Raw genomic sequence first — 15024 nt, forward strand, 5'->3', positions numbered from 1 at the left:
TGGGGGAAACAGTTTAGCACTGGTCAGTTTGAATAATTTCAGTGGGCTCTGAGCTCTAAGGGCAGGCTCTTTGCTGTCTCTAATAATTGGCTGGCCCAGGGAGGTGCACTGCATCCCTACCAGATAGGGATTTTTAAGATGAGAAAATATAATATACCGAAAATTTAAAAATACACACAATACATGAAGTATTTTATTCTTATGGATAAATACCCAACAGTGGAATAGCTGTGATCTATGGTAGGTATATGTTTACCTTTTTGAGAATTTGCTAAACAATATTTACAAGCGGCCAGACCAAAGTGCCCTCCCACCACCAGCATATGAGAGGTCCAGCTCTTCATACTCACCAACACTTGATGTCTTAGTCTGTTTGCATTGCGATAAAGGAATACCTGAGGTTGGTTAATTTATAAAGAAAGCATGTTTATTTGGCTTGTGGTTCATTCAGGTGGCACAAGAAGCATGGCACCAGCTTCCATATCAGGTAAGAGACTCAGGCTATTTCCACTCATGGCAGAAGGTGAGGGTGGAGGGTGCTGATCACATGGCGAGAGAGAAGCAAGAGAAGAAGCAGGCAGGTGCCAGGCTCTTTTTAACAATCAGTTCTTGCTGAAACTAGTAGATGGAAAGTTCACTCGTTACTGGGAGGGGGCACTAGGTCATTCATCAGGGATCCATCCAAACACCTCCCACTAATCCCCACTTCCAACATTAGGGATCACATTTCAACACTGATTTTGTAGGGACAGATAACTCAACTGTATCATTTGATATGGTCAGTCTTTTTCATTGCAGCTATTTTAATGGGATGTGGATTAAACCCCAGTTTGATCACCCTAATCATTAGTTATCTTGAACGTCTTTACATGTGCCTGTTTGCCATATGTGTACCTTCTTGGATTACTCTCTGTTCAAATCTTTGCTCATTAAAAAACATTTTTTAAAATTGAATTTTAAAGGTTATTTATATTCTGGATATTTATCATTTACCAGTCTGTAGATGTCTTTTTTAAAATAAACTTTTTATTTTACAATAAAATTAGATTTAAAGCAAGGGTGCAAAAAATTGCCCTAAGAATTCCCATATATCTTTTGCCAGTTTCGCCTATCGCTAAATGTTAGGTCACTATGCACATTTTCTAAAATTATACTTTAAGTTCTAGGGTACATGTGCATAATGTGCAGGTTTGTTACATATGTATACATGTGCTATGTTGGTTTGCTGCACCCATTAACTCATCATTTACATTAGGTATTTCTCCTAATGCTATCCCTCCGCCATCCTGCCAACTCACGACAGGCCCTGGTGTGTGACGTTCCCCTTCCTGCGTCCAAGTGTTGTTACTGTTCATTTCCCCCCGATGAGTGAGAACATGCGATGTTTAGTTTTCTGTCCTTGCGATAGCTTGCTGAGAATGATGGTTTCCAGCTTCATCCATGTTACTACAAAGGACATGAACTCATCCTTTTTTATGGCTGCATAGTATTCCATGGTGTGTATGTGCCACATTTTCTTAATCCAGTCTATCATTGATGGACATTTGGGTTGGTTCCAAGTCTTTGCTATTGTGAATAGTGCCACAATAAACATATGTGTGCATGTGTCTTTATAGCACCATGATTTATAATCCTTTGGGTATATACCCAGTAATGGGATCACTGGGTCAAATTAAGGTATTTGTAGTTCTAGATCCTTGAGGAATCGCCACACTGTCTTCCACAATTGTTGAACTAGTTTACAATCCCACCAACATCCTCTCCAGCACCTATGCACATTTATCACAACTCATTAACCAACACTGACACATTACGATGAACCAAAGTCTATGTTTTCTTCAGATGTCATTAATTTTTACCTAATGTCCTTGTTCTTTTCTGGGATCCCATCCAGGATACCACATGACATTTACTCATCACATTTGTTTCATCTCCTCTAGCCTGTGACAGTTTTTCAGAGTTTCCTTGGTTTTGATTACTTTGTCAGTTTTGGGCAATTCCGGTGGAGGTATTCAATAGAACGTTCCTCAGTTTGAATTTGTCTAATGTTTTGATCATGGTAACACGGGTTATAGGTTTTTAGGAGGAAGACCACAGGGTAATGTCTTTTCCCACTGTCTTGCGAATGGATACCCAACTGTTGAAGAGTCGTCTTTTCCTCACAGACTTGCCTTTGCACCTTTGAAAAAACTTGGTTGCTCATGCTTCTATTTCTGGGTATTCTATTCTGTTCCAACGATCTGTTAGTGAAATATTTGAGTACTATATACTTGTAATAAGTCTTGACATTAGGTAATAATTGCTCTCCATTTTTGTTATTGTAGGTCTTTTACATTTCTATATGAATTTCAGAATCAGTTTGCCAGTTTGGACAAAAAGATAGCCTGCTGGAATTTAGATTGGGGTTGTATTAAATTTATAGATCAACTAAAGAAAAATGACATTTTAACGATTTTGAGTTTTCTGATTCATGAACATATCTATTTATTCAGGTCTCTCACCAATGTTTTGTCATTTTCAGTGTACAGTCTTTCACATCTTTTGTCAGATTTCTCTCTTAGTATTTTTTATTTTTGATGCTATTTAGGTGCTGTTTTCATTCCAATTTTCAACTGTTCATTGCTAGTACATTTGACCCTTGAAGAATGCGAGGATTGAGGTACCAACCCCCAAGCAGTAGAAAATTAGCATAGAAGGGTTTTTTGGGTTTCTTTTTGTTTTTTATTTTTGAGACAGAGTCGCGCTCTTTTGCCAAGGTTAGAGTACAGTGGGGTGATCTCAGCTCAATGCAACCTCCACCTCCTGGGTTCAAGTGATTCTCCTGCCTCAGCCTCCAGAGTAGCTGGGATTAAAGACATGCGCCACCACACGCAGCTAAGTTTTTGCATTTTTAGTAGAGATAGGGTTTCACCATGTTGGCCAGCCTGGTCTCCAACTCCTGGCCTCCAGTGATACACCCACCTTGGCCTCCCAAAGTGCTTGGACTACAGGTGTGAGCCACCGCACCTGGCACACAGAATTTTTGACTCCCTAAAAATGTAACTATTGATCACCTGCTGTACATTAGAAGTGTTACCAATAACAGAAACAGTCTCTTGACACATATTTGGTATGTTATATGTGTTATATACTGTATTATTATAATAAAGTCAGCTAGGGAAAAGAAAATGTTACTTAGAAAATCTTAAGGAAGAAAAAATTAAGTATTCATTAAGTCGGAGTGGATCTTCATAAAGGTCTTCCTGTTGATTGTCCTCCATTGAGTAGGCTGAGAAGGAGGAAGAGGAGTGTTGGTTTTGCTGTTTCAGGGGTGGCAGAGGGGGAAGAAGTGGAGGAGATGGAAGGAGGAGAGTCGGGTACACTTGGTGTAACTTTACCGAATTACATCATAATTATTATTTGAGTTTTTTGCCTTTACAATTCTTTGAACATGCTTTTATGCAGTACTAATCCTTCTTCCCCATTTGCTTTAGTTTCAGTGCCCATTCATGGAAGGGTTTGTGTTATAAAATAAGTCAAAAGTAATCTTAATAATTGGAAGCCTTTACTAGACTGTTTAAAGGAATTTGTTTCCTGGCATGGCTTCTTCTTTAGTATCTGGTACTCATTCAAAAGCACTCATCTCCATCAAGTCATCTTCTGTTGAGTCCTCTTGTGTGGTGTCTATTCGTTCTTGAATTTCTCCCAGTTTCATATCTTGAAAGACCATGTCCCCCACCTTTTGTTGCTGAATTAGAGATGTTGTGTTTGGAAGCAGGTGAACCACTTTGATACCTTCAGTGTTGAACTCGTGGGTTCTGGGTGGCTCGGGGCATTGTCCAAAACAAAAGAACTTTCAAAGACAGTCTCTCACTGGCAAGATATTTCCTGACTTCAGGGACAAAGCAATGATAGAACCAATCCAGAAAAGTGTTCTTGCCGAGGCCTTCTTGTACAACAAAAAAACTGGCAGCGGGTATTAATCTTTTCCTTTCGAGGCTTGGGGGCTAGCAAGTTCATGGATGGGGGCAGTCCTGTTTGTAAAGCCAAACATACAAACATATAAACTATGTCAAAGGCATAGCGTGGGTACTGTGAAAGGAGGGTGAAAACACAAAGATGACATCATCTCTGACCTCAAGGAGTGCTTAGCAGACTGAGGGAGACAAGTACATATTTTCCTGAAAGAGGGCACTGGAGTAATGGCATGTTTAGAATGTGGAAGTTGGGCAGTCACTGAGAGGCAGCTCAGCAGAGTGCTCGCGCAAGGACTGGGCGGGCAACTCCGCACTGCATGCAATGTATCTTTGGAAAGCCATTAAAATAGGTGATGGCTACTTTCCATCAAGTCCCTGGTATGGTCCATGGAGGCAGGGTTGTCAGTCTCATTTCAGCATTTTAGAGACTTCTCAGGGTTTGGAAATGGAAGAAGACAAGCAGCAATGTGTATACATTGCAGAGACACAGGTGAACCCCAGGTTAGGAGGTTAGGAGATCAATGCTAAGGTCCTTGTTTTCTTTACTTGGAGCATGAGTTGCCATCTTTTCTGGACAGAGTTTTTGGTTGCCTAAAGGTAAAATCGAAATTTTGCTTTGGGACATATTCCTAAAACTTTAGCTTTAATCAAATTTACTTTTACTTTATCTTTCTGAACCTTCAAGGTCCAAAAGCATTGGTTAATATTTCTGCTTCTAAACTCACATTGCAGCACAGGGCATGTTCTGCCCCCAAGGCAAAGAACATAAACTACTCTTGTCTGGAAAACATACAAATAGGTATCTCAGCAAAGGCTACTCATGTATTCTTGTTCTTTTGAGTAAATCATTGTCAGTGACTGATTTTTTTTTTTTTAATGAAAGAATAAATACATGCCCTTTATTGGGGTCAGGTTTTGTGCTTGTACTTCTCCTGTCTACTGTATCATAGGAGCTTAGAATCCCAGCTGCTTGCGTTCGGCTGCGGTTCCCTGATGACTCGCACAGGGTGGAGCAGTCCCCTTCCCCTATGTGTGTGTCTGCTGCTGGCCTGTGGCTTTGCCGAGGCAGGGAAGCTGCTGGTAGTGCCCGTGGATGGGAGCCACTGGCTCTCCATGAGGTCGGTGGTGGAGAAACTCATTCTCAGGGGGCATGAGGTGGTCGTAGTCATGCCAAAGGTGAGTTGGCAGCTGGGAAGACCACTGAATTGCACAGTGAAGACTTATTCAACTTCATACACTCTGGAGGATCTGGACCGGGAGTTCAAGGCTTTTGCCCAGGCTCAATGGAAAGCACAAGTACAAAGTATATTTTCTCTAATAATGAGTTCCTACAATGACATTTTTGACTTATTTTTTTCAAATTGCAGGAGTTTGTTTAAGGACAAAAAGTTAGTAGAATACTTAAAGGAGAGTTCTTTTGATGCGGTATTTCTGGATCCTTTTGATACCTGTGGCTTAATCGTTGCCAAATATCTCTCCCTCCCCTCTGTGGTCTTCGCCAGGGGAGTATTTTGCCACTATCTTGAAGAAGGTGCGCAGTGCCCTGCTCCTCTTTCCTATGTCCCCAGAATTCTCTTAGGGTTCTCAGATGCCATGACTTTCAAGGAGAGAGTACGGAACCACATCATGCACTTGGAGGAACGTTTATTATGCCACCGTTTTTTCAAAAGTGCCCTAGAAATAGCCTCTGAAATTCTTGAAACACCTGTCACGGTATATGATCTTCACAGACAAATATCAATTTGGTTGCTGCGAATGGACTTTGTTTTGGACTATCCCAAACCCGTGATGCCCAACATGGTCTTCATTGGTGGTATCAACTGCCATCAGGGAAAGCCATTGCCTATGGTAAGTCATCTCTCCTTTAGCACATTAAGAATATTTCAGCTTTAGAAATTAAAAAAGGATTCTTTACTGAAGTGTGATTTGACATTTTCATTTGTTTCATTTCAGATTTCTTTCCAATTTAACAAATTATTTTGTGCCAGTGCATGTACTTATCAGTTAGCAAATTTTATAAAACTGCCCTTCTTGAAGATATGTATTTATAATTTATAAAATTGTATATCATATGCAGCCTACATTTTTAAGTACCATGTTTAGAAAAGTACCAAAAACCGCAGTAAGAAATGAAACTCCCCTTTTTTGTTAATTCTATATGACCCCCTAGAGGAAATGCTCTTAGTTTTGTGCACATTCTTTTCATTTTTTAAAAAAAGTACGTACGCACTATATTTAATGTAAATTCTCACACCTATTTTGTTAAAATAAAATCTAGTATTGGGCTGGACATATTCTTCTTTTCTTTGCATTTTTCACTTGCCAATAAATTATAGATACCTTTATAGACCAATAAAGACAGCTTTGACAAGTTCTATTAATAATTGCATAAAATACTTTTCTTTGGATAGAATGTAGTTTTTAACCAATTAATATTGATATAGATTTAGGCATTTTGCATTTTTTGCCTTTAGCAATAAGGCCATGTAAACACTCTTTAATGCTTTCCTTACATAAATATATTTCCATATCATTGCTTTTATCTTAGTTGACTGGAGCCCTACATGTAGGGTTACAGGATTTTTCTGAATTGAGGATTGGCCTCTTTTTGCTATTATGTCTTCCTGTTCATGAATATGTATGTCTCACTATTTATTCAGATCTTGTTTTATATACATAAATAAAATTTTTCACTATATAAACATTTTATGTTTCTTATTAACATTTATTCCTCGGCATTTCAGTATTTTTGAAACTATTGGGTACAGGGCAATTTTTCCATTTCTACATTTAGCTGACTATGGGAAATTAAAGTTTTGTTTTTTGCATATGTATCTTGTATCCAGCCACATTACTAACTTTTCTTATTTTTTTTTAGTATAGATTAGATGTACAATATATGATGTCATCTGCAAAGAATTCCTTTCTCTGATATTTATACCACTTATTTTGCTTTCCTGGAGCATATACATCCAAAACACTATTGAGTAATATTGTGAGAGTAGCCAGTTTAAATAGGGATTCAGTCACTTGTGATTGAAAAGTCCTTGACAAATACCAGAATAACATTCTTAGCAAATATATAGTTGCTAAATCTAGATTAAACACCTAATGTCTAATCTCAGTATATTATTTTATTAGGGATAGAGTATACAATTTATCTATTGTTCTGGCCTCTTAAAAGGTTCAATAGACTTGGTAACACAGTCATATTCTCTCACATATTGGCAGATGTTTGGCAAAAGAGTGGCTGTTCAGCCAACTCACGGGAAAGTGAAATAATGCTCTTTCTAAAAAGCAGGAGGACTACAGTTGCAGGCCTTTCAAAATTAAGCATGACTTTCAGATCTTCACAAGACTAGGCTAGGAGATGCAAGTGGCAGAAATCTAAGAGGTTAGACTTGTCTAAGCACTTTTCTCCCCTTTACCCTCCATTAATTATAGTATGCTCCATTAATTATAGTACCAACCTCCACTCATGTGTTGCCTGCACCCCACACCCTTTGGCTGAGGGTGAGGCCCTGCCACTTCCTGAACCCACACTGAGTTCATTGTGGCTCACAGGGTCACCCAGAGGCCTTTAGAGATATAAAAACCTGTATGATTTTATATCACCTATGATAGAGCGATGTCTATAAAATATTAAACATTAAACTATATATAGTTTCATTTATTTTGATTATAAATATCTTTTATGAGATATGAAATAAATGTGTTTATGTGTCTATTAAAGAATATGGATGTATGAGAGTTTTTATACTTGTGGAAGGTTATATATATATTAATGTATATATTTATGACTATACATGTAAAGCCAGCAGAATTCTCACAGAGGAATTCAGAACTCAAAGAAGGCTTTCTGGCAAAGAGCCTTGGATATGGCCCAACCACAAAAGTAAATTGTCATCGAAAGGATGGACACTGCATATTGCTCCTTCCTTGTTTCAGAGGCCAGGATGTGTCTGGGAAAAGCATGCAGTTGGTTACATCTTTCTGGGAAACAGGATTCAGAATCTACGTCTCATCTGTCTGATGAGAAGGAAGCATTACTTGATGATGGAAAATGTGTTTGTGCATGTACGTGTTTGTGTATGTGCAGGTGTGTTAGTGTGCAGTGTCCCAGACCCTGCACAGGGGATTTTCTTGAAGGTCTCCTGTAACAAAATCTCCTTGAGCCTATCCAAGAGAATTACATCCAGAGATGTAACTAAATACTTTAACAAGGATGGCAGATGACCCCATCTCCAACGTCAGGGATCAAATTTCAACGTGAGATTTGGAGGGGACAGACTTCTAAACTATATCATTCTGTGTGGTCATTCTTTTACATTTCAGCATTCTAATGTGTGTGTGTGTTGATTAATGATGTGTAAATAATTCAGCAGAACATTTAAATAGTTTTAATGGGAAAAAGAGGAATTCACTCCTAGTCTTTTTGAATTTTGTTGAGTTCCAACAGAATTAATCAGTGGTTTTAGGTGAAAAGAATTCGGGTTCCGCCTCTACCATCCATGGCAGGTGCAGCTCTGGGGGTGGGATATGGTTACAAATAAATAAAAGATCTGTGCTTCCACCATTGCTCTAAGATTCTGGCTCTAGTCCAAGATCCAAATTCAAAGTTAGCTCTTGGTGGACAAGACTAAGGCCTCCCACTAACATCATTTACATCAAGTTTTTGTTTTCAAAGTTTTCAAACATACACAAAGGAGAGACTCAGTGTAATGAGCACCCACTTATCCATTCTTAGGTTAAATCATTTTCACTATTTTTCTGTGCTAATTCATGTGTCCTTTTATTCTGTCTTTTTAAAGAAAACTTTTAAAAAGCAATTTGTGCCATTTTATTAATAAATTCTTGGCATGTCATTCCATCACTGAATACTTCATTTAATATAAAAAAATAGGAAAAATTTGTTACATAGCCACAGTATCATTATCATATCTAAGACAATAAAAATTCTTTAATATTATCTCATTTACAGTCCATAATTAAATTTCCCCTTATTGTCTCACACAACATCTTTCGATACAGACCAATAGAATAGAATGGAGAATTCAGAAATAAACCCATACATATACATCCTTGGCCAATTGACTAGGTACCAAATTTTGACAAGGGTGTCAGGATCATTCAAATGGAAAAGAATAGTCTCTTTAACAGAAGACCCACCTGGGGTCCTTAAGCTCCAGCATCAGACTCCAAAACCATTTGCAGAGATCATCCAGCAGCTCTCACCATGCCTCTGATGAATCCTTCACCATGTGCATCCCCAGGGATCCTGCAAATATTTTCTCACAGTCTGTTGAGTGACCTTTCTTACAAATGCTTCATTGTAGAATAAATATAGGGTTATAGCAAGGTTGCAACAAATAGTTTAGAGAATTCTCATCTACCCTGTGTCCAGTTTCCCCCATTGTTAAATCTCATGTTTCTACAGTACATCCATCACAACTCATTCACCGACATTGACACATAATGATGAACTAAAGGCTAAAGTCTGTTTCCTTCAGATGTCATTAATTTTTACTTAATTTCCCTGTTCTTTTATGGGATCACATTGATACCACCTGAAATGTAGTTGTCATGTCTCCTTAGTCTCCTCCAGCCTGTGATGGTTTCTCAGACTCTCCTTGTTGTTAGTGACTTGGGTAGTTTTGAGCAGCCTGGTCAGGTGTCCTGTAGAATGTTCCTCTAGAATGTCAGTGTGTGTTTTGCCTGATGTTTTCATCGTGGTAAAACTGGGTTTATAGACTTGTGGTGAGAAGACACAGAGGTCTTTTCTTGTTTTTTTGCGTCTGAATATTCAACGGTAGAAAAGCGTAACCTTTACTCCACTGCATTGCCTTTGTACCTTTGTAAAAACTTGGTGGTTCATACATCTGTGCACGTATTTCTAGACTTTGTATTCTGTTCTGTTGATCTATTTGTGAAATATATGATTACTATAGCTGTGTAATAATCTGTAAATGAGGTAGTGTTACCTCGCTAATGTGTTTTTTTTTTTTTTTTTTTGCTTTTGCTATTGGAGGTCTTCTACATTACCATATGCATTTTAGAATAAGTTCATTAATTTGTACAAAAAGTCTGCTGGATTTTGATTGGGATTGTATTGTATTTATAGATCAACTGGGGAGAACAACATCTTAGCAATTTTGAGTTTTCCAATTCATTAACATATCTATTTATTTAGGTCCTTCATCAGTGTTCTGTAGTTTTTAGTGTACAGTCATTCACATCCTTTGTCAGATATATCCCTAAGTATATCATGTTTTTGATGCTATTTAAGTGGTGTTTTTAATCCAATTTTCAATTGTTCATTCCTAGTACAGTTGACCCCTGAACAATGTGGGAATGAAGGGGACCAACACACGTGCAGCAGAAAATCCACATAGAACTTTTGATTCTCCAAAAACTTAACTAGTAATGGCCAACTGTTTACCAAAAGCCTTACCAATAACATAAACAGTCCAATTAACACATATTTTGAATGTTATTAGTATTATATCCTGTATTATGACAATACAGCCAGCTAGAGAAAAGAAAATGTTATTAAAAAACGTAACATATGAAAAAATGTTCAGCATCACTAGTTATCAGAAAAATGAAAATCAAAACCACAATGAGATATCCTCTCACACCAGTTAGAATGGCTGTTATTAAAAAGTCAAGAAACAACAGATGGTGGTGAGGCTGCTGAGAAAAGGGAACACTTGTACCTTCTTGGTGGGAATGCAAGTTAGTTCATCCCCTGTGGGAAGTAGTTTGGAGATTTTGCAAAGAACTTAAAACAGAACTATCATTCGATGCAGCAATCCCAATACTAGATATAAGCAAAAAAAATCGTTTTACCAAGAAACACATGCACTGGTATGTTCATTGCAGCTCTATTCCGAATAGGAAAGACATGAAATCAACCTAGGTGCCTGTCAACAGTGGCTTAGATGAAGAAAATGTGGAACATATACACCATGGAATATGCAGCCATAAAAAAATAATGAAATCATGTCCTTTGTAACAGCATGGATGCAGCTGGAGGTCATTATCCTAAGGGAATATATACAGGCACAGAACACCAAATATCATGTGTTTTCACTTAGAAATGGGAGCTAAATAGTGGTACTCATGGGCATAAAGATGGCAACAATAGACACTATAGACTCCTAAAGGGGAGAGAAAGGGGTGCAAGAGTTGAAAAACTATTGGGTACTATGCTCAGTACTTGGATGATGGGAGCAATCATACCCCAAACATCAGCCTCACACAATATACTCAGATAACCTGCACATGTACTCCTGAATCTAAAATAAAAGTTGAATATGTATAAGCAGAAGTGAATCATCATAAAGGTCTCCATTCTCATTGTCTTCCATTGAGTGGGTTGTGGAGGAGGAGGAGGAGTAGATGTTGGTCTTGCTGTCTCAGGGTGGCAGAAGCAGAAGAGGCACAGGAGGTGGAAGGGGAGTCAGGTGAGGCAGGTGCACTTGGTGTAACCTTATGGAAATGCATCATAATTTCTGTCTGTTTTTTTTTTCTCTTTGATTTATTTAAAAATGTTTTATACAGTACTAATCCTTCTTCCCCATTGGCTTTCATTTCAGTGCTCATATAATAGAAGGGTTCATGTTGTAATAGAAGTCAATAGCAGTCTTAAATAATTGGAAGTCTTTCTATGAGGCTTGCACTGTCTAAGGCCAATTTTTTTTTCTGGCACTGCTTCTTCTACATCTTCTTCCTTGTCAAGTACTGACTGGAAAGCACTCATCTCCATCAGGTCCTCGATTAATTCCTTGAGTTTGGCATCTATTGACTGTTGAATTTCTCCAAGATTCATATTTTGAAACACCTTATCCCCCACATTTTGTTGCTGTATCCATAATCCCTTTCATGATTTCCTTGATTGGCTCTGCCATAAATCCTGTGAAGTCATGTGCAACATCTGGACACAGTTTTCTCCAGAAGAAATGTATTGTTTAGGGCTTGGTGGCTTTCACAGATCTTTCTATAACAACAATGGCATCTTCAGTGGTATAATTCTTCTGGACTTTCATGGCATTCTCTATCCAGATTCTCTTCCATAGTATTGACAATCCTTTCCATAGAACACTGTGTTTAATGAGTTCTAAAGTTCCTTATGACCCCTGATTGAGAGACTGAATTAGAGATGTTGGGTTTGGAAGCAGGTAGACCACTTTGACACCTTCTGTGTTGTACTCATGGGTTCTGGGTGGTTAGGGGCATTGTCCAATATCAAAAGAACTTTAAAAGAGAGTCCTTTATTGGCAATGCATTTTCTGCCTTCAGGGACAAAGCATTGATGAAACCAATCCAGAAAATGTGTTCTTATTGTTGAGTCCTTCTTTTTGTACAACCATAAAACTGTCAGTGGGTGTTGATCTTTTCCTTTCAAGGCTCGAGGTTTGGTAGTTCTACCGATGAGGGCAGTCCTGATTGTAAACTTGACTGCATTTACACAAAACAGTAGAGTTAGCCTATCCCTTCCTGCCTTACATTCTGACGCTTGGTTTTCTTCCTTGCTAGTAAATGTCTTTTGTATCATCTTTTTGTTTGTTTGTTTTTGTTTTTTCCAGAATAGGGCACTGCCATCTGTATTTAAAACCTGTTCAGGCAGATATCCTTTCTCCTCAACGTTTTTCTTCATGGTGTCTGGGGACTCATCTGCCTCCTTTTGCTTGGCAGAGGCTGGTTTTCCTATTATCTTCACAATTTTAAAGGCAAACCTCTTTGTAAAACTAGCAAACCATCCTTTGTTGCCATTAAATTCTCCAGTTTTAGATTCTTCACCTCTCTTTTGCTTTAACTTGTCATATAATGACTTTGATTTTTCTCAAATCACAATGGCATCTATAAATACACCTTTCTTATAGCAATCCTACACCCACATTAAAGCTGCATTTTCAATATGAGACAAAAATGTATTTCACAAAAAAATGCAAGGTTTGGCTCCTGCTGGCATAGCTGCAGCAATGTCTTTATGAATCCCCTTCCCTTCCCTTCCCTTCCCTTCCCTTCCCTTCCCTTCCCTTCCCTTCCCTTCCCTTCCCTTCCCTTCCCTCCTCTCCCTTCCCTTCCCCTCCCCTTCCCTCCCCTCCCCTTCCCTCCCCTCCCCTTCCCTCCCCTCCCCTTCCCTCCTTCTTTCTCCCTTTCTTTCTTTCTTTCTTTCTTTCTTTCTTTCTTTCTTTCTTTCTTTCTTTCTTTCTTTCTTTCTTTCTTTCTCACTTTCTCACTTTCTCACTTTCTTTCTCACTTTCTATCTATCTCTTTCTGTCTCTCTTTCTTTCTTTCTTTTGCAATGGTCCTTATCTAGCTTCATTGATTTTGAAATGGTAGGCAATCATAGCGGCAGAGCTCAATCTATGGTACCTATCAAGTAATTCAACTTTTTTTTTGGTAATGTCATGATTTTTCTTTGCTTCTTGGGAGTACTTCCAGCATCTCTAGTGGCACTTTGTAGTCCCATGATGGTATTCAAGATTTACAGTATTACACTAATCATGATGAAAAATACAGTAGAACCATGAGAGATCACTTTTTACTCTGACATGCAATTTACTGGAGAGATGAAATGCTCAGAGAGTATAAGTGTTATATCACATGCATTTAAGCCACACTTCAGCTCACTGCAATAGCAACAGGAGGTAGTGACAAAATTATTATAGTAGTGTAGTATGTACTAGAGGAAAGTGACTAAGCAAATGTCTAGTACCAGTTAGAGTGTACTGGAGGGAGCCATCTTGTGCTCCTACAAGAATTATGCCCTGAGGTTGGCTGTTGAATCCCTCACTAAATGCTCCTCAGGGTGTTGCCTGACACACACCGCTGAGCTCAACCATAAAAATCTGCACGATGGAATTCAGCCCAATGCAGCGAGAATTCCCATGGACTTCCTCTGTACAAGGCAAAGCATAGGTGCTGTGGAAGGAGGATGAAAACAGGAAGAAGATGTAATCTCATCCTTAAGGGGTGCTCGGTAGAATGGAGGAGAACAATACATAGATTCCTGAAGATGGGCACCAAAGTGATTGGGGTGGGCCCACAGCAGAGGCCTACAGCTCTGTTCAGAATGCAGAAGCAGGGTGGGCAGAGAGAGGCAGCTCATCAGAGTGCTTGGGCAAGCGTAGGGCCAGCGACTCACCACTGCAGACAATGTATCTGAGGAAAGCCATTTAAAATAGGTGATAGTCACATTCCATCAAATGTTTGGAAGAGTCCATGGAGGTAGGGTTGTCAATCTCATTACAGCATTTCAGAGACCTCAGAAGATTTGGAAATGAAAAAAGACAAGCAGCACTTGTGGTTCACCTGTGTCACAATTATGGCTCACCTGCATCTCTGCAATGCACAGGCGAGCTGCGTATTGCAGAGTCACCGGTGAGCCACAGTTGCCTCCCAGTTAGGAGGTCAGTGCTAAGACTCTTGCTCTCTTTCCGTCAAACATGAGATGCCCATTTCTTTCTGGGCAGAGGACAAAATAAAAATTGTCTGTAAACTTTGGCCAGGCACAGTGGCTTACGCTTGTAATCCCAGTACTTTGGGAGGCCGAGGCAGGCAGATTGCCTGAGCTCAGGAGTTCAAGACCAGCCTGGGCAGCATGATGAAACCCCGTCTGCACTAAAATACAACATATTAGTTGGACATGGCAGCGTGTGCCTGTAATCCCAGCTACTGAGGCTGAGGCAGGAGAATCGTTTGAACCCAGAAGGCGGAGGTTGCAGTGAGCCTAGATCGCACCACTGCACTCCAGCCTGGATGACAGAGTGAGACTCCATCTCAAACAAAGAAAAAAAAAATAGCAAATTTTTCTTTGTGACAAATTCCAAAATTATTAGCTTCGTTTAAATTTACTTTCCTTTTCATCTTTCAATGTCGTCAAGACCAAAAGCATTGCTTAATAATTTTGTTTATAAACTCATATTGCAGCACAGGGCATAATCTGTCCTCAAGGCAAAGATGATGAGTTACACCTTTCTTGAAAACATGCAAGTAGGTATCTCAGCAAAGGCTACTCATGTGTTATTATGAGTAAATCACTGGCAGTGAATGTGCATTT

The 15024-nt window shown here is 39.0% G+C and overlaps 2 protein-coding genes across 2 annotated transcripts in view; both read left to right on the forward strand.

The window, feature by feature from the left end:
• The window catches only part of UGT1A8 (UDP glucuronosyltransferase 1 family, polypeptide A8), a 155745-nt gene that overhangs the window by 36992 nt on the left and 103729 nt on the right, over positions 1–15024 (forward strand).
• UGT1A9 (UDP glucuronosyltransferase 1 family, polypeptide A9) overlaps positions 4891–15024 on the forward strand; it is a 113863-nt gene continuing 103729 nt past the window's right edge. Inside the window, 1 exon segment of the mRNA NM_001350026.1 lies at positions 4891–5804. Coding sequence (NP_001336955.1) covers positions 4950–5804 — 855 coding nt within the window. The 5' untranslated portion in view covers positions 4891–4949.

The sequence above is a fragment of the Macaca fascicularis genome, chromosome 12, assembly GCF_037993035.2.
Source record: "Macaca fascicularis isolate 582-1 chromosome 12, T2T-MFA8v1.1".
Classification (NCBI taxonomy): Eukaryota; Metazoa; Chordata; class Mammalia; order Primates; family Cercopithecidae; genus Macaca; species Macaca fascicularis.